This window comes from Anabrus simplex, chromosome 2, assembly GCF_040414725.1.
Source record: "Anabrus simplex isolate iqAnaSimp1 chromosome 2, ASM4041472v1, whole genome shotgun sequence".
NCBI classification, from domain to species: domain Eukaryota; kingdom Metazoa; phylum Arthropoda; class Insecta; order Orthoptera; family Tettigoniidae; genus Anabrus; species Anabrus simplex.
The window spans coordinates 830,188,043-830,214,174 of NC_090266.1; the positions used below are offsets into that span (position 1 = coordinate 830,188,043).

Sequence of the window (26,132 nt, forward strand, 5' to 3'; positions counted from 1 at the left end):
AAATCAGCTCCCGGACGAAACTATCTTTACATCGGTCTGTTTTCAGACCAACTATGCTTTACGGGAGCGAAACCTGGGTGGACTCAGGATATCTTATTCATAAGTTAGAAGTAACAGACATGAAAGTAGGAAGAATGATTGCTAGTACAAACAGGTGGGAACAATGGCAGGAGGGTACTTGGTGAATGGAGGAGGATTGGTTACCCAGAAGAATAGTGGACTGTGTTATGGAGGGTAAGAGAAATAGAAGGTGACCAAGAAGATGATGGTTAGATTCAGTTTCTAATGATTTAAAGATGAGAGGTATAGAACTGAATGAGGCCACAGCACTAGTTGCAAATAGAGGATTGTAAATTCACAGAGGCTTGCTGACTGAACAGTGAAAAAGTATAATGGTCTATAATGATAATGTATGTATGTACTCTTTTGTTGGAAATCACCCAGAACAAATCAAGCTGCTTTCCTTTGGATTTTTCCACTTCTTGATTCAAGTAATCCTCGTGAGGGACCCATACATTGGAACCATACTCTATTTGGGGTCCTACCAGACACTTGTATGCCCTCTCCTTTACATCCTTACTACAACCTCTAAACACCCTCATAACCATGTGCAGAGATCTGTACCCTTTATTTCCAATCCCATTTATGTGATTACTCCAGTGAAGATCTTTCTTTGTATTAGCACCTAGGTACTTATGTTCCTCAAAAGGAAGTTTCACCCCATCAATGCAGTAATTAAAACTGAGAGGACTTTTCCTATTTGTGAAACTTACAACCTGACTTTTAACCCCATTTATCATTGTACCATTGCCTACTGTCCATCTCACAACATTATTGAGGTCTTTTTGCAGTTTCTCACAATCTTGTATCTTATTTATTACTCTACACAAAATAACATTATCCGCATAAAGCCTTATCTCTGATTCCACTTCTTTACTCATGTCTGTCTGTCTGTTAGGTTATCAGCCCAGAGGCTGGTTGGATCCTGAAATAGCACCACCAAAGTCTATGCAGTTATAGGAAAACTGCAAAAATCAATGGCAGAGCCCAAACGAGGCGTACTAGGCAAGATGAGGAGTGAGGTAGTTTGCCATTCCTTTCCTGACTGGACCAGAAGGTGCCATTGCAGCACGACTGATCCTATGAGTAACACATTTCATAACACCCAGACACTAGTTGTGCTCCAAATGCCATTACTCTAAACCACCCATACCCCAGAAGCTTCCATATTGTCGCAGATATGTATGAGACTGGGACTTCGGTGGAAGCTACACTTTACTCTGGCCTGTGCCAAGAGACAGATACAAAAATACTGCATCCATCAAGAAATGGCAACAGGTGGTTCTTTACTCATATCATTTGTATATATAAGAAAACATAAAGGTCCAATAATACTGCCTTGAGGAATTCCCCTCTTAATTATTACAGGGTCAGATAAAGCTTTTCATTCTCTAATACTCGTGAGTTCAATTTTCTAGAAATATATCCAGCCATTGTCACTCTCTTGTCTAATCCAATTGCACTCATTTTTGCCAGTAGTCTCCCATGATCCACTCTATCAAATGTCTTAGACAGGTCAATCGCGATACAGTCCATTTGACCTCCTGAATCCAAGATATCTGCTATATCTTGCTGGAATCCTACAAGGTGAGCTTCCTAAACCTGAACTGCATTCTATTGAACCAGTTATTAATTTTGCAAACATGTCTGATTTTATCAGAAAAATGCTTTCCCAAAGCTTACATGCGATGCATGTCAAACTGACTGGCCTGTAATTTTCAGCTTTATGTCTTTCACCCTGTCCTTTATACACAGGGGCTACTGTAACAACTATCCATTCATTTTATATAGCTCCTTCTTGCAAACAATAATCATATAAGTACTTCAGATATTGTTTTTAGTATATCCCCAGAAATCTTACCAATTTCAGCTAGGCAAATGCTGGGGCTGTACCTTAATTAAGGCCATGGCCGCTTCCTTCCCATTCCCAGGCTTTTCCTGTCCCATCGTTACCATAAGACCTATCTGTGTTGGTGCGACATAAAGCAACTAGAAAAAAAAAAAAAAATTTCAGCTTGCTTTTCTAGTTTTCAACTTATATTTTGTTGCAAATGTCATTGTTATCATGGGTAAACTTTAATACTTCTTTAGTATTAGTCACCTCCTCTATCTGGACATTATCCTCATAACCAACAATCTTTACATACTGCTTACTGATTACTTCTGCCTTTTGAAGATCCTCACATACACACTCCCCTTATTCATTAATGATTCCTGGAATGTCCTTCTTGGAACCTGTTTCTGCCTTAAAGTACCTATACATACCCTTCCATTTTTCACTAAAATTTGTATAACTGCCAGTTATGCTTGCCATCATGTTATCCTTAGCTGACTTCTTTGCTAGATTCAGTTTCCTAGTAAGTTGCTTCAATTTCTCCTTACTTCCACAGCCATTTCTATCTCTTATTTCTTTCCAGTCTGCACCCCCTTGTTAGTCTCTTTACATCTCTTTTATAATATATTGGGTCTTTACCATTCCTTACCACCGTTAAAGGTACAAACCTGTTTCAATATTCCTGTCTGTTTACATTTTTATTTACCGTTTTCTGCCGATCGTAGTTACATTTTTAAAACTCCCTCATGCCTGTTTTATCAGCCATATGGTACTGCCTAATAGTCCTACTTTTAAGACCTTGCTTTCTATCACATTTATTTATAACTACTACAAAAACAGCTTTGTGATCACTGATACCATCTGTTACTTCGGTTTCTCTATAGAGCTCATCTGGTTTTACCAGCACCACTTCCAGAATATGCTTCCCTCTAGTTGGTTCCATCACTTTCTGAATCAGCAGTCCTTCAAATATTAACTTATTTGCCATTAGTTGGTCATGCTTCTTGTCATTCTCATTACCTTCCAGATTGACATTTGGTGAAGTGAGATCTCCCGCTCCTATTACCTTCCTTTCCTGATCGTTTCCCACATAGCTGATTATCTTATCAAATAATTCTGAATCAGTGTCAGCACTACCTTTCACAGTCTGTACACTCTTAAAGACAACCAAGTTACCTGTTATCTTTAGAAAGAGGCCTTACACCTAGAATTTCATATCTGTCATCTTTAACTTTTTCGTAGCTTGCAAATTCTTCTTTCACCAGAATGAATACTCCCCCTCCTACCATTCCTAACCTTTCTCTACGATACACACTCCAGCTCCTTGAGAAAATTTCTGCATCCATTATATCATTTCTCAGCCATGATTCAACTCCTATCACATTATCTTGTAAGTATATATCTATTAAATTACTTAGTTCTATTCCATTCTTTACAATACTTCTACAGTTCAACACTAACATTTTTATGTCATCCCTACTTAACTTCCATATCCCTGTACCCTTATCACCGCTCGCTAGACTACCCCGTTACCCTGAATGTACTTCCCTATAACCCTTCTAAACAAATTTCCTAACTTATACGTACCACTGCAGTTTAAGTGGAGGCTGTCTGAGTGCTGATCGCTATCTCCTACCCACCCATTATGATGTAGAAATCTCACTTCCAGTTTCATACATACCCACTCCATAGTCTCATTTAAATCCCCAATCACCTTCCAGTCAGTATCTCTCCTACACAGTATTCCACTGATAACAATATCTGCTTCCTCAAACTTCACTTGTGCTGCATTTACCAGATCCCACATATCCCCAACTATGTTGCTACTTATACCTGCTTGCCTTACATTTTTGGTACTAACAATAAACACTACTACCTTCTCCTTTCCCTCCTTCTTTTCTACTTTCCTCAACATCTGCCCTAATATAATTCCTGGATAATACTCTACCCTGGTTCCCTTCTTCCACACACCTTCCCCACATGTCTAACAATGTAATTACCCCATGACCAGAGCCTCAACCCTACCCACCACATTTGATCCCCTCCCCTCCTGGTCTCTTCTATCTTTCCTGACAGCTGCAGAAGCCACTTCCTCTTCCCTTTGCTTCCTCCTCTAACCCTGTTCCACCTTTCTTTTACTATCCTCTACTGTACATTTCCCTTTATTACCTTTTCCTTTCCTCCTACTTCCACACTCCTCAGGAACAGTTCCGTGTTCCTTGTCTTCCCTCTGTTATTCTACCTGCAGTGACACACTGATTTCTCACAGAAACCTGTCCTAAATTCTGCTCCTGAATAGCGGCCATAGCCTGCAATTTCCTTCTCCTTAAAACATTAGATCACCATTCGTCTGCAATTCCCTCCTTTCCTTCCCATCCCTCTTTTACTCCTAATTCCTTCCTGTCTTCCCAGAGAATCCTAATTATCTCCCTCAAACTCTTCAACTCCTCCCCATACTCCTTAATGCCTAGCCACACCCATAGGAATTAACCAGATGAGGGTTAAAATCCTCATCCTGGCCGGTAATTGAACCCGGGACACCTTGGACCAAAGGCCAGTGTGCTTACCAATTAACCACATAACTGACTTCTAAATAGTAATAGATTGTTAACGACTTCCTCTGGTAAACTAGTCCATTTCCCCAAGTACTTTTCCTAAGTATCCCCACCATGGTCTTTATCTACCATAATGGCTTCTACCCAGCCAGATGACCTGCAAATATTGGAGTGCCATGTGGTCAGCTTGACAGTATCCTGAAACATATTGCTTGGCGACCAAGTCCAATACTTCTCAAAGTTGGGGCAAATATTCTTTTATAGGAAGAGGTATTAGGGATTGGAATAATTTACCAAGGGAGATGTTCAGTACATTTCAAACTTCTTAAAAATCATTTAAGAAATGTCTAGGTAAAGAATTCATAGGGAATCTGCCACCTGGGTGACAGCCAGCCCTAAATACAGATCACTGGTGACTGACAATGGTTTTGACACTCGTCACTTGGTCTCGTATGGTTGAGCAAACCCTGTTCTAGCTCTTGGTCAACAATTAAAATCATTGGATAAGTGAGGAATGGAATGCAAGTCCTCCAGGTATGAGGCAGACATGTTATCCCTAGGACTGGCTATTCTGAAAATGAACTTAAGCCAGTTCTTATGTTCCCCCCCTGTCTGTGTTTCCTATGGGTCTGAAAATTGCAGCACCCTAAGGTATAGCAGCCTGGAGCTTCCATACTGTAAACACATTCAGTAAAGATTTAGATGGCTTCCTGTAAAAAAAAAAAAAACTGAGTTTCATTTATTGGGAGCCTAGAGCTGGCTGCCATGGATTTTGTCAGTCATCCTTCCATTGTGTTCCTCGCATGCTCAGTAGGATGAGGATTGTGTGACATAGTGTGGTGTAATACTCTTGAGCACATGTAAGGACATACATGCCTACTGAAACATTCCATTTTAAGGTGGGCATGAAAGCAGCAAACTCTGGTAAATATGGAGTACCTTCTGCTAACTAGAGCTGCAAATAGTGCTATTCTTGGTGTTTTGATTTTTAATTTGAGCAGTAACATGTTTAAGAATCCCATTTTCATGGCAAAATTCTCACATTTGCGCATCTCGTAGGACCAGTAAGTCACAGAGATATCTACTCATAGCATTATATTGCAAATGAGGTTACTGTACTCATTATTAATGATGCATACTGTGCTATTTTATAATATATTCCGGTTCATATCAAGATGGGCTTTCATCGATGAACTTTTCTAATTTTATACAAGTATATAGCCTGATTTTAGCACACATTTTTTGATTTTACTCATTCATTCTTATTCCTCATCAAAATTGCTGTCAGAAAACTATTGTTCTATCCCTGCTATTATTCTGCTCGATGACTGAGTGGTCAGCATCTTGGCCTTCATTTCTCAGGGTACCAGGTTTAGGAGACTTAAATCTTAAGTAGTTAATTCCCTTGGCTTGGGGACTGTATGATTGTGTTTGTTCGTAAAATTCCTGTGTGGTTGTGTTTGTTCATAACATTCCTGTAACTCGCACATTGCACACAACACAATTTTCCACCACACTAACATGTATTTCCCATACAGGGCAGACACAGCCTACTCTTGTCAAAAGATCTGCATTTGATAAATCATTCATTTGTGATCAAGCTCATTTTTGTCCATTCATGCTTGTAATGCAGTCGAAAATGGTAGTACTAAGTTTCAGCATCTAATTTGAGCTTTGTAGATGTTATTGGTTGTAATTAATGATATCTTGTTTTAGGCTCTTCAGCAAATTGCCCAAGCAAACAAGAATGTCCATATCTTGCAACTGGGTATGTAAAATTATATTACTCTTAAATGCTTTGAGATTGTATACTTTGTGACATCCTCGACATAGAGGATGAATCTGAGTTAATCAGATAACTATTTTTAGTTAAGTTATTGAAATAATTTGCTATCTACGAGTTCAATCATGACAAAGTTTTTAAGTTTCTATATTTTTAAGCTTTATTAATTGTCAGTCAAAGTAGCTGAAGATTAATTTATTGATTCTTTCTTACTGATATTTTTAGTAGGTAGAATCACCACTCAACACAGTGAATACTCTTGTTATCACATATTTAATTCTGCGATATTGTCTGTGCTCAGTATTGGCAGTGGATCGCAGATCCATTTTTCTTAAATGTGGAATGCTACTTAACAGTAGTTTGAAAATTTTACCCAGATTGTTCAAGTATACAGTGTACTGAAATTGTGTACCTTCATTGTCAAGGCACCTTCAATATTTTCTCTTTGTATGGGAAGACATTGTTTTTACATGTTTAGTTCTACTTCTTGAAGAGTATGTACATATTGTTTATCATAATATTCCTTACCCTTAGATATATGTCGCCTCCCCCATGGTCTGGTACCTTGACGTGGTGGGGAGGCTTGCATGCCTCAGTGATCCCAAGAGCGATGCCAGCAGGAGCTTCGGCTCCTGGCTGGTTCACCCTTGCCCATAAGGTCGAGGATGAGGGGCCAGACTAAATGACAGACCTTCATTTGTAGGCCCTGAAGGAAGAAAATCTTTGTCTCAGGGAGTAAGGAATGAGAACACCATCAGTCCTGAAGTTGCAGCACGGCAGGGGTAGAGGCCAAAAGAGGGCAGCCCCCTCACTGCCCTATAGGCACTGTGGGCCCATATCTTACATGCCCGAAATAACTTCCATGAAGTCAAAATGACAGATATACCAGACTGATGAATCTGATGCCAGCATGGTGAGGAAAAAGGATTATGAGATTTGGAACATGGAATATACAAGGAATAGCTGGAAAGGAGAATGGACTAGTGGCAGAATTTGAGAGAGCAAGACTTGTAGTGCTGGCACTGACAGAGACAAAAAGGAAAGGGCGAGGGGTGGATACAATTGTGAACGATCCACGATAGTGGAGTTAGAAACGGACTAAGGGCCAAATCAGGAGTAGCACTACTGGTCCACAAGAAGTTCAGAAACAAGATTCAAGAATGGAAATTCCACATGGATAGGATTCTCATGGTCAGCATACGATTAGATCCTGAGATAGATCTGATGACGTTTATTGTGGTTTATGGAGTGAACGACGATGTAAGAAAGGAGGAGAAGGATAGGTTCCACGAAGAGCTCCAGAAACACTGTATTAGGAGATCTCAACAGCAGAGTTGGAAACCAGCCAGAGGAGATTGGCGGAGCTGTTGGCCGGCATCGTGAACATGTGGTTAACAACAATGTTGAGAGGATTGTTGATTTCTGTGTTGCCAATTATCTTGTCGCAGTGAACACCGTTTTCCCATATAAGATGATACATATGTACACGAGGGAGGAACCCAGCCGAGATGAATGCTCCATCATAGATTATGATTGTTGAGTTTACCGTCGCTATGAAATAGGAAGTGACCATTTTCTCTTGATAACAACAATGGAAACTACAGCAAAGGTAAAGAGGAAACAACCTAAGAACAACAAGCAAGAAAAGATTAAAGTGTACAAGTTAAGAGAGAACAAGGAGGTACAGGAGCAATTCACACAGGAAGTAGAGGAGGAGTTTCAGAGGATAGAGGAGAGTATCAAGGGAATGGACCTGGAGAGAAAGTGGAACATGTTCAAGAAGATACTACTAGAAGCGGCAAGTAAAGTATGTGGAACAACAAAGGTGGGGGAGTATAAGAAAAGAACAAGTTGGTGGAATGATGACATCAAGGAAGAAGTAAGAAAGAAAAAGGAAATATGGAAGAAATACTTAACAAGCAAGGATGCTGAGGACCATGAGATGTATAAGGAACTAAGAAGAAAGGTTAAAGACCTTGTGAAAATAGCAAAAGAAATTCTTGGGAAGAATTCAGACAAAGAATGGAGAAAAATTATAAAGAGAACCAGAAGCTGTTCTAAAGAGCACTGAAAAACATGAGAAAGGAGAAACAGTGCCCTCTAAAGTTTACAAAAGATAAGGAAGGGAAAATCTTAACAGAAGAGAAATAAATAATGGAGAGATGGAGAGATGATTTACTGAATGGAAATGAGAATGAAAACAGACCATGGTCAAGTGAGGAAAGAGAGGAGATGGGAAGAGAAGGAGAACAAGAAGAAGGAGAAGACTTACGGATAAATGAAATACAGTTGGCTGTTAAACAACTCAAGAATGGAAAGGCCCAAGGGCATGATCGAATTGCCCCAGAAATGATTAAGAACTTGGGAAAGAAAGCAGAAGACTTTCTATTCAAGATTATGGTGGAGGCCTGGAGAACAAAAAAGGTACCTGGGGATTGGGAGGTAGAAAGGAGACAATCGAGAGTGCAGTAATCATTGTGACATATCCTTGTTATCAGTGCCTGGGAAGGTCTTCTCAAAGATCCTGGAGACTAGATTAAGAAAGGAGGTAGAGGCTAAGCTCAGTGTGGCATCCGTCCAAATAGAAGCATGCAAGATCTCGTATTTACTGTTAGGATGGCCAGTGCAAAGCTACTGGAGAGAAACAAGACCCTTCATGCTGCCTTTATTGACCTGAAACAGGCATTTTACAGAGTCCCGAGGTCCAAACTCTGGAAAGTATGGAGTATGAGGGGTATGGAGTTAGCAAGTCACTTTGCAGTTCAATCACAAGTCTGTATAAGAACTGTTGGAATTATGTGCAGACAGGAAATGTGAAGTCTGCAGAATTCACTACAAGACAAAGAAGTCTGGCAAGGCTGCAGTCTTAGCCCTCTTCTTTTCATTGTGTACCTCGACCAAATTATGAAGCTGTGTCATGAGAGAATCAAGAAATTGACAGTTGGAAATGACCTCATGAGGCCAGTACGATTTTATGACCTGGCATTTGCTGATGACCTGATGGTTGTTGCCTCCAGTGAACAAAACCTACAACACAACATCAACGTATGGGTGGAAGAGCTTAAGAAAAAAAGTATGGAGGTGAATGTGGACAAGACAAAGACTATGGTTATCAGCAGGAATGAGGAAAGACACAGTATCATGGTCGATAGTAAACCATTAGAGCAAGTCACCAAATTCAAGTGTCTTGGCTCAATCATCAGCTCAGATAGGAATAGCAGGTTGTTTGTTTAATGCCATCCGAACAAACTTCCTCAACAAGAAGGAGATCTCAAAGAGCACAAAGTTAGCCGTTTACAAATCCACCTTTGTACCCACATTGACCACTGCGAATCCTGGGCACTAACAGAAAGAACCAAGAGCAGAATCCAGGCGGCAGAGATGAGATACCTCCAGAAAGTAGAGGACAAAACCAGGAGGGACAGGATCCGGAATACAGCCATCTGGAAAGTATTGAATATGAAGCCACTAGAGAAAATCATCCAAGAATATCAATTGAGATGGTTTGGTCACGTCCACCGAATGTCGACAGACTGCTTGCCGAGATTAATGAGGGAGGTGAGATTGGAAGGAAGGAAGGCTCGAGGAAGACCACGGAAGACATGTGAGGAGGGGATTAGAGAAGCACTGCAGGAGAGAGGACTCTCTGTACGAGAGGCAGTTGCCATTACTGGAGATAGGAGTAGATGGAGATCTCTCATATCCTGACACCTCATAGTACAAGAGGACCGGATTAAGTAAGGTATATGTCGTAAGAGAGGTTGAATTGGTTATTATTAGTGATCAGTTCAAATCCCACTGTCAGCAGCCCTGAAGATGGTTTTCCTTGTTTTCCCATTTTCACACCAGGCAAATTCTGGGGCTGTACCTTAATCAAGGCCATGGTCAGTTACTTCCCACTCATAGTTTCTTCCCCTACTGTCGGCAGCCCTGAAGATAGTTTTCCGTGGTTTCCCATTTTCACACCAAGCAAATGCTGTGGCTGTACCTTAATTAAGGCCAAGGTTGCTTCCTTCCCACTCCTAGCCCATTCCTGTCTCCCATCGTCGCCATAAGACCTATCTGTCAGTGCGACATAAAGGAAATTGTAAATAGTTTCTTCCTATCCCATTGTCACCCTAAGACTTGTCAGTGTGATGTAAAACATACATACATACATACATACATACATACATACATACATACATACATACATACATACATACATACATACATAATCATTATAGACTGTTATGCCTTTCAGCGTTCAGTCTGCAAGCCTCTGAGAATTTACTAAACGTCGCCACAATCCTAGATTTGCAACTAGTGTTGTGGCCTCATTTAGTTGTATACCTCTTATCTTTAAATCGTTAGAAACCGAGTCTAACCATTGTCGTCTTGGTCTCCCTCTACTTCTCTTACCCTCCATAACAGAGTCCATTATTCTCCTAGGTAACCTATCCTCCTCCATTCGCCTCACATGACCCCACCACCGAAGCCGGTTTATGCGTACAGCTTCATCCATCGAGTTCATTCCTAAATTAGCCTTTATCTCCTCATTCCGAGTACCCTCCTGCCATTGTTCCCACCTGTTTGTACCAACAATCATTCTTGCTACTTTCATGTCTGTTATTTCTAACTTATGAATAAGATATCCTGAGTCCAAGCAGCTTTCGCTCCCGTAAAGCAAAGTTGGTCTGAAAACAGACCGATGTAAAGATAGTTTCGTCTGGGAGCTGACTTCCTTCTTACAGAATACTGCTGATCGCGACTGCGAGCTCACTGCATTAGCTTTACTACACCTTGATTCAATGTCACTTACTATATTACCGTCCTGGGAGAACACACAACCTAAATACTTGAAATTATCGACGTGTTCTAGCTTTGTATCACCAATCTGACATTCAATTCTGTTGAATTTCTTATCTACTGACATCAATTTAGTCTTCGAGAGGCTAATTTTCATACCATACTCATTGCACCTATTTTCAAGTTCCAAGATATTAGACTGCAGGCTTTCGGCACAGTCTGCCATTAAGACCAAGTCGTCGGCATAGGCCAAACTGCTTACTACATTTCCACCTAAGTGAATCCTTCCCTGCCATTTTATACCTTTCAGCAGATGATCCATGTAAACTACGAACAGCAAAGGTGAAAGATTACAGCCTTGTCTAACTCCTGTAAGTACCCTGAACCAAGAACTCATTTTACCATCAATTCTCACTGAAGCCTTTGATTGATTTTAATAATCTACCTTTAATTCCATAGTCCCCCATTATGGCGAACATCTTTCCCCTCGGTACCCTGTCATATGCTTTCTCTAGATCTACGAAACATAAACACAACTGCCTATTCCTCTCGTAGCATTTTTCAATTACCTGGCGCATACTGAAAATCTGATCCTGACAGCCTCTCTGTGGTCTGAAACCACACTGGTTTTCATCCAACTTCCTCTCAACGACTGATCGCACCCTCCCTTCCAAGATGCCAGTGAATACTTTGCCTGGTATACTAATCAATGAGATACCTCGATAGTTGTTGCAATCCTTCCTGTTCCCTTGCTTATAGATAGGTGCAATTACTGCTTTTGTCCAATCTGAAGGTATCGTACCAACACTCCACGCTAATTTTACTACTCTATGAAGCCATTTCATCCCTGCCTTCCCACTATACTTCACCATTTCAGGTCTAATTTCATCTATTCCTGCTGCCTTATGACAATGGAGTTTATTTCCTATCCTTTCCACTTCCTCAAGCATAATTTCACCAACATCATTTTCCTCCTCCCCATGAGCTTGGCTGTTTGCAACACCACCATGATGAATTCCTTTTACATTGAGGAGGTGTTCAAAATATTCCCTCCACCTCTCCAGTGATTCCCTGGGATCTATTATGAGTTCACCTGAATTACTCAAAACACTGTTCATTTCCTTTTTCCCCTCCCTTCCTAAGATTCTTTATTACTGTCCAGAAAGGTTTCCCTGCTGCTTGACCTAGCCTTTCCAGGTCATTACCAAAATCTTCCCATGACTTCTTTTTGGATTCAACAACTATTTGTTTCGCTCGGTTTCTTTCATCTACGTACAAATCCCTGTCTGCCTCGGCCCTTGTTTGGAGCCATTTCTGATAAGCCTTCTTTTTATGTTTACAGGCTGCTCTCACTTCATCATGAGTAAAATGTCTGGCCTTGCTGAAGAAATCAGTGGCAGATTTAATGATTTGAGATCACTTAAACCTTCATTTTCATTCCTGGAAAATCCGTTTTCTGTTGTTGTTGTGGGCGATGGCTGTCCTGTTTCATTACCAATAGCAAATGATACCGCAGCTGTAGAGTTGGAGCTACTAGAACTGCAAGAGAACGAAGGACTAAAAGGACTCAAATAAAGTGGCATTTCTACCATAGAATTTGGAAGAATGTTCCAGAAGAAAATTGCCACTAACAGAAGTGTGACAAGAGACTAATCTCAAACTTTTGGACCACTTACGTGTGTGAATCACTGTACTCAATGCTTAAATCTAAATATCGATCTGAACTAACTGATGAACATTTAAATGAACTTGGGCGAACTGCGCTTACCAATTATCAGCCATATTTCAAAAAACGAACAGAAAAAGTAACACTCAAAAAAGCACTTCTCAAAAGTAAAATCTCATTCCTTGATGTGTATCTGAAAAATGTGTGTAGTGTTGAAAATAAATGTTCCTTCATTTGTTATAAAATGAAAAGCGTGTCTTCTAAACAATTTTCTAAACATGCTCCCAATTTTTGTCTCCTAATTTTGCGGCTCGCAGAAGTAAGGTTAGTGGCCACCCCTGGCTTACAGCTTCAGAGAGTAACTTGGAGAGCTTTTTGTAAATGTCTGTGGAGTTCATCTGTGATGCAAACAAGCATGGCGGAACAACAAGGTAGTTTCTTCGCCGCAATGTTATTTTGGATCAAAGAATCTTTCACTTATAAACCACAGCCGAAAGTGATGCTGAAGATGATGACTAATGAATTGTAAAGCGACACAGGGAGTGCTGAAAATATCGTAAACCAGGTAAGATGATCTGCTATATAAGAGCTCACTCCACGCAGCAGTCTGTGAAAGCTGGTGTTGGTGCTGACTGCGTGCCATCTTTTGAAGTGTTTTACACAATGAAAACCTTCTGAAGGTATCAAATGTCGAACAGACTACTCGTCCTGTGAAACTTCTACTACCTGAGAAATATTTACAATTTATGGTAATTATATTTCTGTATTAGTCTTCCGTATACGTTTAGTAGTTGGCTGCGAACCATGTGACCTTGTCGCGGTGGGGAGGCTTGCGTGTCCCAATGATGCAGATAGCCGAGCCACAGGTGCAACCATATCTGATGGGTATCTGTTGAGAGACAAGACTAACGAATGGTTCATCGAAAGGGGGGTAGCAGCCTTTCAGTAGTTACAAGGGCGGCAGTCTAGATGATTGACTGATACGGCCTTGTAATAATACTCAACATGGCTTAGCTGTGTTGATACTGCTACACGGCTGAAAGCAACGGGAAACTACAGCCGTAACTACCTCCCGAGGACATGCAGCTCTCTCTGTATGAATGATGTACTGATGATGGCTTCCTCCCGGGTAAAATATTCCGAAGGTAAACTAGTCCCCCATTCGGATCTCCGGGTGGGGACTACACGAGAGGGGGCGATCATCAGGAAGATGGATACTGACATTCTGCGAGTCGGAGCGTGGAATGTTAGAAGTTTGAATCGCTGTGGTAGGTTAGAGAATCTGAAAATGGAGATGGATAGGCTAAAGTTAGATGTAGTTGGTATAAGTGAAGTACGTTGGCAGGAAGAACAGGATTTTTGGTCAGGCGACTAGCGAATTATTAACACAAAATCAAACAGGGGAAATGCAGGAGTTGGTTTAATAATGAATAAGAAAATAGGGCAGCGGGTAAGCTACTATGACCAGCATAGTGAAAGAATTATTGTCGTCAAGATAGACACCAAACCAATGCCCACCACAATAGTGCAGGCCTATATGCCTACTAGTTCAGCGGATGATGAAGAAATCGAAAGAATATATGAGGAGATAGAAGATTTAATACAATATGTAAAAGGTGACGAGAATCTAATTGTGATGGGAGACTGGAATGCAGTGGTAGGCCAAGGAAGAGAAGGTAATACAGTAGGAGAATTTGGATTGGGACAAAGGAACGAAAGAGGAAGTCGGCTGGTTGAATTCTGCACTGATCATAATTTAGTCCTTGCCAATACTTGGTTCAAACACCACAAACGACGGCTGTATACGTGGACGAAACCTGGAGACACTGGAAGGTATCAAATAGTCTTCATTATGATTAGGCAGAGATTCAGAAACCAGGTGTTGGATTGCAAAACTTTCCCAGGAGCAAACGTGGACTCTGACCACAACTTGTTGGTCATGAAATGCCACCTGAAGTTGAAGAAATTGAAGAAAGGAAATAACGCAAAAAGATAGGATCTAGACAAGTTGAAAGAAAGGAGTGTGAGGGATTGTTTCAAGGAACATGTTGCAAAAGGACTAAATGAAAAGGCTGAAGGAAACACTATAGAGGAAGAGTGGAGGGTCATGAAAAATGAAGTCAGTAGGGCTGCTGAAGAATGTTAGGAAGGAAGAAAAGATTAAGTAAGAATCAGTGGATAACTCAGGAGATTATGTGCCATGTCGGTATTCCAGGAAACACTGTAGGTGCAATTGTCTGTTATTTTTGTCGCAATGAAGTAAATCAGTTAAAAGATATTTGTGCTGGTAAAAGGTATAATAATAATTATAAAGATAACCATTATAAATGTAATAAAATCAAATAATAACCATGATAATAATGTTCATGTCAGGAGTAAATTGAAATAATAATAATAATGTCCGGCTCCATGGCTAAATGGTTAGCATGCTGGCCTTTGGTCACAGGGGTTCCGGGTTCGATTCCCGGCGGGGTCGGGAATTTTAACCATCATTGGTTAATTTCGCTGGCACGGGGGCTGGGTGTATGTTTCGTCTTCATCACCATTTCATCCTCATCACGACGCGCAGGTTGCCTACGGGAGTCAAATAAAAAGACCTGCACCTGGTGAGCCGAACATGTCCTCGGACACTCCCGGAACTAGAAGCCATACGCCATAATAATAATAATAATAATAATAATAATAATAATAATAATAATAATAATTCATTCAGCAGTTGTGTGAGCGATGTTCACAGTTTTATCTCGAAATCCAGTGAAGTAAGATAATTTTGGCATTTGGAAAACATTTTGCGACACAGTGTATTGGAGAGAGAGAATCACAGCATGCTATTTTGCTCCTGAGGTCTGGAAAAATTTAGAGAAGCTACTTTGAGATCATTATGAAGTTGTTTGGTTATGGGATAGCTTGTACATAAAATTTGATCAAGCAAGAAGAAATGGATTGTAATGAAAAAGGAAATATTTATGAGAATAATTAAGAAGAAAGTTTTAGGCAGATTAAGCCCTGTATTTTATGAGTGGGAAGGAAAGGCCCTGTAGTTTGACGAATAGGAATTTTTGTGGCAGGGTGTATATGTTGATGTGTGATATTTCTGAGACAGGTGGTATAAGAGGAGCGACATTCTGCAGCGATCCAGAGCGACTGATGGTTAATTTGGTTCGATTAAGGATCCATTCAGGGGATGTTCTGATATCCGAGAGGATACTCGACTGGTGGATAACCTTAATTAAATGTAAATCTGGACTTCTACTTGTTGGAGGTCAGATTTTCCACGGATCGTGTGGGTTAACTCTCAGTTATCATTTGGGTCAGTGTTGCCTGATTTTCAGGTTTTCTGTTCCTTTTCTGGATTTGCTGTCCACAAATCTTACATTGCATTTTTACACTTTGGAAGACACTAAAGTAAATAATTTCAGGATACTTTCACCATTCACATTATGCAATGTGACTGCGTTATAACATTTTGTGACAAATTTAATTGTTTTTCTCTTGGATTATTCAATAAATATGATAATTCGTGATTTTGTTTGATAAATTTTTAATAAGCACATTTTTGTGCCTCATTTGACGTAGTTGTGCTCTCGTTTTAACCCTGTCGATCGTTCAGTGATGTGACTGTAAAGAATCCGACACGATCCCAAGATTTAAGAATCAATATTGTTCTACCGAAGCAGCCGAGGCAGACAACCGGCGATGGAACGGTAAGTTTAATTATAATATTACAACTTACCTCACAGTCGAACACGAATATTTACACTGATTTCAAATACATTTGTATGGTTGATTGCTTTCTTGGTTTTAATTTTGAAATTGTACTGTCCATCGTGTTTAATAAATTCATTACTTCATCATCAGCTTTGAAACTACACACGTATCTCTTCACTATGCCCATTGCCCCCATGACACCATGGGAACTGGCTCAGGATCTGGCTCGTCATCACTTTCATCCAGCACTGACGCTTTTTCCATCTTCTGTTCTTCAAGTATTTAATCTATTGTCATAGTTTCACACACTGAAACATTGTCATCAATGTTGACATATGTTTTGAAAGTGACCTCTTCTGTTATTCGGTGCCATTTTTCACTCTCAGAAAAATCATCTAGCATGACGTCATCAGCGTGAACAGGACAAAAGCTGGCTGCATTGAAGCAGTTCCAAATAGTGTTTTGCTCCACAGAATCCCAGGCAGCCTTAATGAAATGCATGGCATCGTAAATGGTGATTTTTCTCGTCAATTCCACTGCAGCCAATGTTTTCTGTACCAGCCTCTTATGATACTTCTGCTTCATGCACCGTATTATGCCTTGGTCTAACAGCTGTAGCTTACTCATGCAGTTTGCTAGGATGAAAATGATCTTTATGTTTCCCAAAGTAGAAACATTTGGGGGATGAGCGGGGCACTGATCAATGAAGAGTGCATTTTTCCTATTTCTTACGCCTAGCTCTGAATACCATGTGTGTAAGAAATGTTCTAATACTGAGGAAGTTATCCACTCTTTCATGTTAGAGGTGTACTTGCATAGAAAAGATATCACATTCTTGAAACATCACGGATTGCATGCTTTTGCAATAACCAGTTGTACTAACTTCTCGGTTCCACTTTCATTACAGCACAGGAGAATTGTAAGCCTTTCTTGTGAAGTTTGGCACCATGACACTTCACGCCTTTAAAATCCAGGGTTTTGTCTGGAAGAAGATGAAAAAACAGCCCCATTTCATCTTCATTAAAAATATCGTCAGGAGTATAGTTTTCAAAATTGTAGGAAGCGTTGTAGTTTTCCATGTGTAGGGTCATTATCCAGGGCAGCAGCTTCACCTCGCACACATCTATAAACTAGGTTGTTTTGATTCCTGTCTCAGTCCAGCCATTAGATACTTTAAAATCATTAGATCCCATCTTCTGTGCTTGAGCTTAAACCACAGGACCATTTACTGGCATATTTGAAGCTCACACTTGCACAAACCACTTTAGAACAGCTTCTTCTATTTCTGGAAACTGCGCCTGGTGATTACGTTTTCTTTGAGCACTTTTCCCTTCTTCAAAAGCAGTTTCAATCAGTTCATGTTTGCTAACAATTGTATTTAAAGTTGACGGAGGAATGTTTAACTTCCGTGCTACATCCACAGGCTTCATATTTGGATTGTGACCCACTTCTTGAAGGATTTGTAGTTTTTCACTGTTTGTTATTTGCCTCACTTTCTTCCTCGCCATTTCAAACACGTAAATAATGCCCATATAAAAGTAGCCAAGAATACTATGTCAATATACGGCAAGCTGTCATCACTGAAAAAATAGATGACACTACAGGGAGTACATTCACTGCTAAAGTGAGCTGAGCTCTTGACTGCTACTGTGTCAAGTTTAGGCAATCACTTAAACTTGGCCAGAGTGACACGATCTGAACCGACGCTGCTCGAATGAGGTTGTTAGCCGTTACAGGAAGATTCATACTGTTGGAGTGGAACAGAAATCAAACTCCTAAGCAATGCTGATGTCTGTATGGTATTAGATGTGAAGTCTACCACAACAGAATTCAATGACACGATGCTTTAAACAACAATTTAATGCCAATCTCTCTAATACTATATTGAGCTTGATAGCTGCAGTTGCTTAAGTGCGGTCAGTATCCAGTATTCAGGAGATAGTAGGTTTGAACCCCCACTGTCAGCAGCCCTGATCATGGTTTTCCGTAGTTTACCTTTTTCACACCAAGCAAATGCTGGGGCTGTACCTTAATTAAGGTCACAGCCTCTTCCTTCTCACTCCTAGCCCTTTCCTATCCCATTGGCGCCATAAGACCTACCTGTGTCGGTGCGATGTAAAGCCAATTGTAAAAAATCTAATACTATACAATACAAAGCGATGTGCAGGTAGACTGCTGCCTTTCTCTTGACTTGTTTCCGTATGTTAGTAGAGAAAACCAAACATGTGTGGCGTCATGAAACGAGTCTGTCAATGCACCAGGGCATGTTCCAATATTTACAACATACAATGCATGGCACCAGTTGTCTGTAAGGGTAATTAAGCATTGCCTCTCACCCTAATGAACATTGCATCACTAACATGCGCACATGTCAGTGGATGCATGTCCAACTGGTCTGACAAATGTACAAGGACTGGCCAAAATATTGAATGAAGAACGTAAAAATTTGAACGTAGTAAGCGGAAGCACAAAAACGTGCTAAAGCAATATTTTAAATAAAATTTAGTGCTTTGGGACCGGGTCTTTTATAATTTGATGTGATTTAATGGGAAAACATGTTACTGGGGAGTGTACTAACAGGATTCCACTGTATCTCAGAATTTCTTCCAACCGATTGCACAACATTACTGTGTTTACCCCAACATGATGTACATCTTCAGTGGTTTCACAGTACATTCTTGTCCTGGCCTTAACATTATAATCAAAAAGAAACAATATTTCAAAGAACAGCTGAAGTTCAGCTTTTTCCAACAAAAATTATGCATTACCTTTTTCAACGGAGTACTGACCTATGCTCTGAATGATATAATCAAGTGTTTCATTATCAAGGACCAGTTCAAAGGATTGTGTTGGAGAATATTAATTGTTTAGAAAGTTTGGTTGAGTAAACTCTATGCTTGGCTTGTTCACAATGTCACTCCTTTCTCACACACGTTGCTTTGGTTTTGTTTTCACATGATTAGATGTGCTTTGCCCTGCTTACTTATTAGTATTTTGTTTCTTACATTTGGGTTGACCATCATTGGAACAGTCTGAAGACGTACACGGTATAACTTCATCAGTAACATGACTCACTTCATGTTCACTCAATACACCATCTCGCACACAGATTGTAGCATTTTCACTTAGTTTTGTACATACTAGTTCAGCACCAGCCCAAAGTTGATTGCCAGAGAGTCTGTTGATATCTCCACACGACTCATCATCATCATCATCATCATCATCATCATCATCATCATCATCATCATCATCATCATCATCATCATCATCACCATCATCATCACTATGGAAAGCATTTTCAGATGGTTCTATGTATATATTAGCCTCTAGAATGTCTTCTGATTCCTCCAGGATACCAACAATCTGCTCGACAGTCAATCTGAGAAGAATAAATGAAAACTTTATATCAGTGCTGAGGCAATCCCGTTCTCACCCACTGTCAACATATGTCAGCATGGAAATTTTGTGCTCCGCTAGACAAAAACAACTATAAATATGCCATCTATGTATTAAAAGAGTTTACCAGAAACAGCTTTGGCGAATCCGTCCGTTCGTTCTACTGGACCAATGTGCTTCATTTTTATTTTATTCTCTCCGGAATTACTGCCGGTGAATCATGAGACATTGATAGGTCTCTACGTTCAGCCAACTTTGAGTAATCATAAAATCAGGTCATTAAATGATCACTCCAATAATTGCAGGCAAGGCTTACCGTAACCCACAATACATTCTGTGCTTAGCAGGTTGCTAAGCAACTAACACTTTCATTAATATTCTGATATATGATTTCTATCCTTAGTAATGTCATTGCATGTAGCCATGTTTGATTACTACCTGTCAAACCAGAGGGTATACACCTCCTCTGAACATGGAAGAATACTATTTCCTGTTAGATACCCTTTGATTCTCTAACCTTTCCCAGCTTCCAAATATATTCAACAGATGGCAGAGTGTTCTTAATAACATACATGCTGCTAAGAGGAAAAAAGTCTATGTACAAACAAACCCCATCATGACATACGCCTTAGACATTACCTGGGAACACCTATCAAAGGATAACCTAGCTACATTAGAAAGAGTGAAGGCCATGTATCTTAAAACAGATCTCTGCTTGGCAAGAAACGTTTCTTCGAGACTAACCTATGAACTCACAAGACAACCGTTCTATGTAGAAGAACTGCGAATAAAAATACTGTTGCCTTCTATGACACAATGCCAAGCTTTACATCAAGAACTGCAGGATAAAAAAAAAGTGAATATATGGATAGATTTTTACCAAATAGATGGCATGATGACATCAGAATGGATGATTTCTGACTACGAACTGCGGCATACAATAACGCGCTTCTTATTAAACCATTGAAAAGGGCAGGCAAAACAATATGACTATGACAGGCATATCAAGATGAATTATCTGACCTATTTATAATGAGTGCTGCAGAGCAACACGAGTTCTCTAGTAAATGAATTAAAAAATTGGTTAAAAGCACGTTTCGTTATTACGTTGAACACAACAGTCCAATCTTACTTTTAACTGTAACAATATAATAACAAAATATTACTCATCACGACGGACTGTGTACAGAATTATATTTCATACACAGCCACTCGATAAGGCGCGAAACCGAGTGTTTCTTGTTTTCATGCTGTGCAGTAATTATCAAACAATCAACTGTGAACAATGCACCTCAAAAATATTCTTCCTGTTTACCGATATAAGGTAAGGTAAGGGTTATTCTGCCCGAAGGCAGGTCCGAACCTCCGCAGAGGTTTTCCTGAGCCGGAGTTTACGTGCGGTAAAGTGGCCAGTTCCTTCCCGCTCCTCCATTCCCTTACCCCCCACCAACAGCGCGTGGCAACCCATCGAACTCCTGACCACGCCCAATGTTGCTTAATTTCGGAGATCTCACGGGATCTGGTGTTTCAACATGGCTACGGCCGTTGGCTTACCGATATAAGATCGACAATATTTAGATATTCATGTTGACAAATGTCAACAGTGGTTGTGCATGGGTTAAAATTGGGTTACATCAAGGATATGCACTGAGCCCGTTTTTAGTTCTGGATATGCTGAGTGAGAATATCTGAGAGGTAAACAGGTACGAAATGATCTTCACATATGATTTAGTCATTCTAAAAGATACTATGGAAGATTACGGGAGTGAATGTGGAAATGATAAGACACTAGAAAGTGGACTGAAGGTAATTAAAAAAAAGTGACGGTGCGTTGTAAACAGGGACATGAAATTATAGAAATTGTTGACAGAAGAAAAAACTGTTTAACTTAGCTGGAACCTGTAAATATCTTGGATCAGTCTGAGATGGGGAAGGAGGGTGTAAAAAGGGTGTCAGAGAACGGATCGAAACTGAGTGGAAGAAATGGAGGTATGTGTCAGGAATTGTATGCGAAAGGAGAATGTTAGCTATTCACTTTACATTGTATCGACACAGACAGATTGGTAGGTCTTATGGTGATGATGGGGTAGGACACGGCTATGACAAAGAAAGAAGCGACCGTGGCCTTAGTTAAGGTACAACCCCAGCATTTGCCGGGTATGAAAATAGGAAGTGACAGAAAACCATCTCGAGGCTGCTGACAATGGTGTTCAGACCCACTATCTCTCAAATGCAAGTTCACGCTATGTGACCCAAACTACAGTCAACTTCCTTGGAAAATGTCTTTGATAACAAAGATAAAAGTATACAAAACGGTAATAAGACTGGTACTGATGTACAGAGCAGAAACCTGGCCATTGCGAAAAAGAGAACAGAAGATGTCGGAGAGAACTGAAATGAGAATGTTACAGTGGACGATGGGTGCGTCACTCAGAGAAAGATTTTGGAATTAAGAAATTCAAAGAAGAGCTGGAGTGGTGGTCACCATCGAGAAGATAACAGAAAGTAGACTGGGGTTATAGCGAGTAGAAGTGAAGGTGTGAGCTCTTAAATTGTTTACTATTGGCCAGTCACAAAGTTGACAGTCACACCAAAGACTACAATTTGTGCTATTTTAAAGATATTCATTATTTTAATGTTTTCACAATATGATGTCATATAAGTCACATTTTAATTGGATGTATTAGTCTTTGAATTTTATTTAATTTTCAACGTTTTTAATGTCCTTGCTATATTTTAAGGTGTCTTGTATATCAGAAACTGAAGATGTCCTAAAGGAGGATGAAACATGTCTCGAAATATAATAATGTTGAAAGAGACTATTCTCATTTTAGATTCCGTATTGAAAATCAATTAGTTAAATATTGAATAGGTGAAAAACAAAGTTTTATTATTCTTGTTTCATATAATAATGTAGTGTTAAAATAGACAATTTGTATTGTAAAGGTGGAGTGTTTGATGAAGGATTTCGCAACTATATACTTACGACAATACCAACTTTATGATGGTATATATTGTATATAATATATTCTTTCCAACTGTTCATTATTTCTTCTGGTTTTGTCAGTGTTACTCCTTTACTCTTCAGAAATTCTGTGTTCACCATTTCATTCCTACAGTTTCTTATAATTCCATATAATACTTTTTTCCCACAGTTTAAATCTTCCTTTACTTCCTGGGTAAATGTTTCCCAACTTTTCTTTGGCTACTAATTTTTTGCAAACTCTTTCCGCTTCTATGTATCTTGCTTTACTCTCTTCAGTCTTTTGTGTTTTCATTTCCTTCCAAGTTTACTTCTTTTCCTTCACTTTTTCTTTCACTAGATCGTTCCACCATTTTGTCTCTGTCTCTCCAAATTTTCCTGATGTTCTGCCACATGTATTCTCTGCACACCTTACAAATGTACTCTTAAATTTTTTCTATTCCTGTTCAACACGACTAATATCTGTCATTGGTATATGTTTTTGTAATTCTTTCCTGAATTCTTCCTGAATCTCCTTTTCCTTCAATCTCCTGACCCTAATCTTTCTTTTTTTTTCTTCTTGTAGTTTTGTGATCTACTTTGCTAACACTGCTGTATGGTCATCCCCAACATCTTCCTCAGAGATACCTGTAACATCCATAAAATCTTTCCAATGTCCTTTTTACACTATGTAATCAATCATCGTTTTGGTTCTTCTGTCTCCCGATCCGTACCTGGTAATTTTCTGATTATTTTGCTAGGCAGAGTGGCTCAGACAGTTGAGGCGCTGTCCTTCTGACCCCAACTTGGCAGGTTTGATCCTGGTTCAGTCCAGTGGTGTTTGAAGGTGCTCAAATTTGTCAACCTTGTGTTGGTAGATTTACTGGCACATAAAAGAACTTCTGCAAAACTATAAATTCCGGCACCTCGGCGTTTCCATAAACCATAACTAGTTAGTGGGACGTAAGGCAAATAATCATCATCATCTGACTATTTTTCTTCCTGAGCCCATGTGTTTCCTATTATTAGTTGTTTCCTCTGGCAGAACTCCATTAACATATTCCCTTCTTGATTTTTGTTGCACCGAGCTCGATAGCTGCAGTCCTAAAGTGCGGCCAGTATGCAGTAATCGGGAGATAGTGGGTTCGAACCCCACTGTCGCAGCCCTGAAGATGCTTTTCCGTGGTTTCCCATTTTCACACCAGGCAAATGCTGGGGCTGTACCTTAATTAAGGCCACAGCCGCTTCCTTCCCATTCCTAGGCCTTTCCTGTCCCATCGTCGCCATAAGACGTGTGTCGGTGCGACGTAAAGCAAAAAAAATTTGTTGCCATATCCATATGGCCCTAGAATACCTTCTCTTCCCAGTCTCTCTTTCCCTACTTGTGCATTCAGAACTACCCCTATAACAACTTCTTCTCTACTATGTATTTCTCCACTTCTTCAAGGAATTGTCCTGTATTCTCTTCCTTATTTGCAGTTTGTGCATCATATACTTGGAACATATCTTGTGTTCCTGTCTCAAACTGTATCTTTGCTATAATCATTCTGTCATTGATCTTCTTTGCCTCCTTCAAATTTTCCACGACATCCTTTATAAACATTGTTTATATTCTGTTTACTGCATCCTGTCCTCCACTGTAAAACAGCCTATGCTCTTCCTTCAGTTTTCTTTCCCCCCTTCCTCTCTGTTTTATTTCACTATGACCAAGGATGGCTATGTCCTTTTCTTTCATGAACTCAGTCAGCTCTTCGATCTTGTCTGTCAGCTTTAGGATGTCGACTGCCCCAATTCGGATATATTGTAATACTGGTCACTTACTTGTCACAGCTCCCCCAGTACCTGAAGAACTGCATGTCGCCTGCAGGTAACGCTCTAGCATTTTCTGAGGCCACAATATTTGCACTCATATTTAGGCTGTTGTTACGGTGGGTTTGCTACTCCCAAAGGCATTTTAGAGATACTACCAGCAGGTGATGAGGCCGCTCCTAACATGGAGTACAGGCACCTTCTGCAGCTGCCCCTAACTTGGGTACAGACACTGCTTGACAGGTTCCAGTGTCATTTACTACACTGCGGGGACCACCTCTTAGGGGGTAGAGTAATTTCTTGCTGTCCAAAACTCAATGCAGAGTCGCTGGCCGTATGGTCTACTCTATTACCGCAATTGACTGGACCGGCCAAACAAACAGTATCTCACCTAATTACAAAGAATTATGGTTCTGTGGCAGCCATGTAATGGACATTATCTCTAAACTTGTTTTACATTATATGAAGTGTAAATTTTATATTATACTAAGACAGATTAGAAAGGAGCTGAAATCTTCTTAAGATCACAAAGTCACCTGGAAGCTATCTAAGCTATCTGACAACTAACTTCTGGACTGGTAAGCAAAAGCAAAATATTGTGCATGCAGTAATTATTGTCTTTTATTCGTATGCTGACTTGTAAGCTCTGGAGGGACTGATAAATTAGGGGAGAGATCACACTTTCTCTTTTACTCGCTATGCTGAGGTGTTATAGACATGTTATGAAAAAGGAGGAAATAGAGCGTGCAAAGAGACCATGGAATACACCAGTCGAAGGAAAGAGGTCAAGAGAAAGTCAAAAGTTGGAATAGAACTAAAGGAGAAAGGTCTTTGTGAGGAAGACATAAGGGACAGGCAAAAATGGAGAAGGATCATTATTGCAGCTGCCCCATAAACTGGAGGAGGATAATTATTATTACTTATCCTCCATTTTCGTACTAATAGTTCAGCTACAGCTGCTCTTTTAGTGACCTGATTAAAATGCGGCGATTTAATTTTGAGGTTAAATTCCTCGCAAGTATAGCCGGTATCAGCCTGAGGCCTACCAAATCTGTAGCCAAAATCGTTCTAGTATGTGTAATGTGAAACATTACTGAATAATGGATACTTAGTTTTGAATAGTCTCTACAGTGACTTTATTGATAGATGAGGGCTTATGTAATACTTTCTCGCTACAGTAATGAGATTACTACAATGAAAAAGACCTGATATAATCATGGATAATCCCATTAATTTCAGGTGCAAGAGATGTACTAATGCCTCTACCTATTTTATCTTCTGAAATATTTCCAGCCATTTTCAGATCTCTAATTTTTCTCACTCATTTTCCACTCCAGAAAAATGGATAGAGATGCTTTCATACACACCTTCTTTTGATCACTTTGCACAATTACGTGATAAATAAAATGCACTTTTAATTATTTTGGGGTTATTTTTATCTGCTTATCTCTGCACTTAACTCCACCTACATTAGTCAAGCCTTGTAGAAACAAATCTTGAGCATCTTTACTATAAATGTTGTAAAATTTTGAGAATACATCCAATCAGCTTATTTTTCCCAAATTCTTCAA

The 26,132-nt window shown here is 39.8% G+C and overlaps 1 protein-coding gene across 1 annotated transcript in view; it reads left to right on the forward strand.

Moving 5' to 3' along the window:
* sni (SDR family oxidoreductase sniffer) overlaps positions 1 to 26,132 on the forward strand; it is a 133,755-nt gene that overhangs the window by 41,445 nt on the left and 66,178 nt on the right. Inside the window, exon 2 of the mRNA XM_067141531.2 lies at positions 6,166 to 6,217. Within this exon, the coding sequence (XP_066997632.2) occupies positions 6,166 to 6,217 (52 nt within the window). The remainder of the gene's footprint in view (positions 1 to 6,165; positions 6,218 to 26,132) is intronic.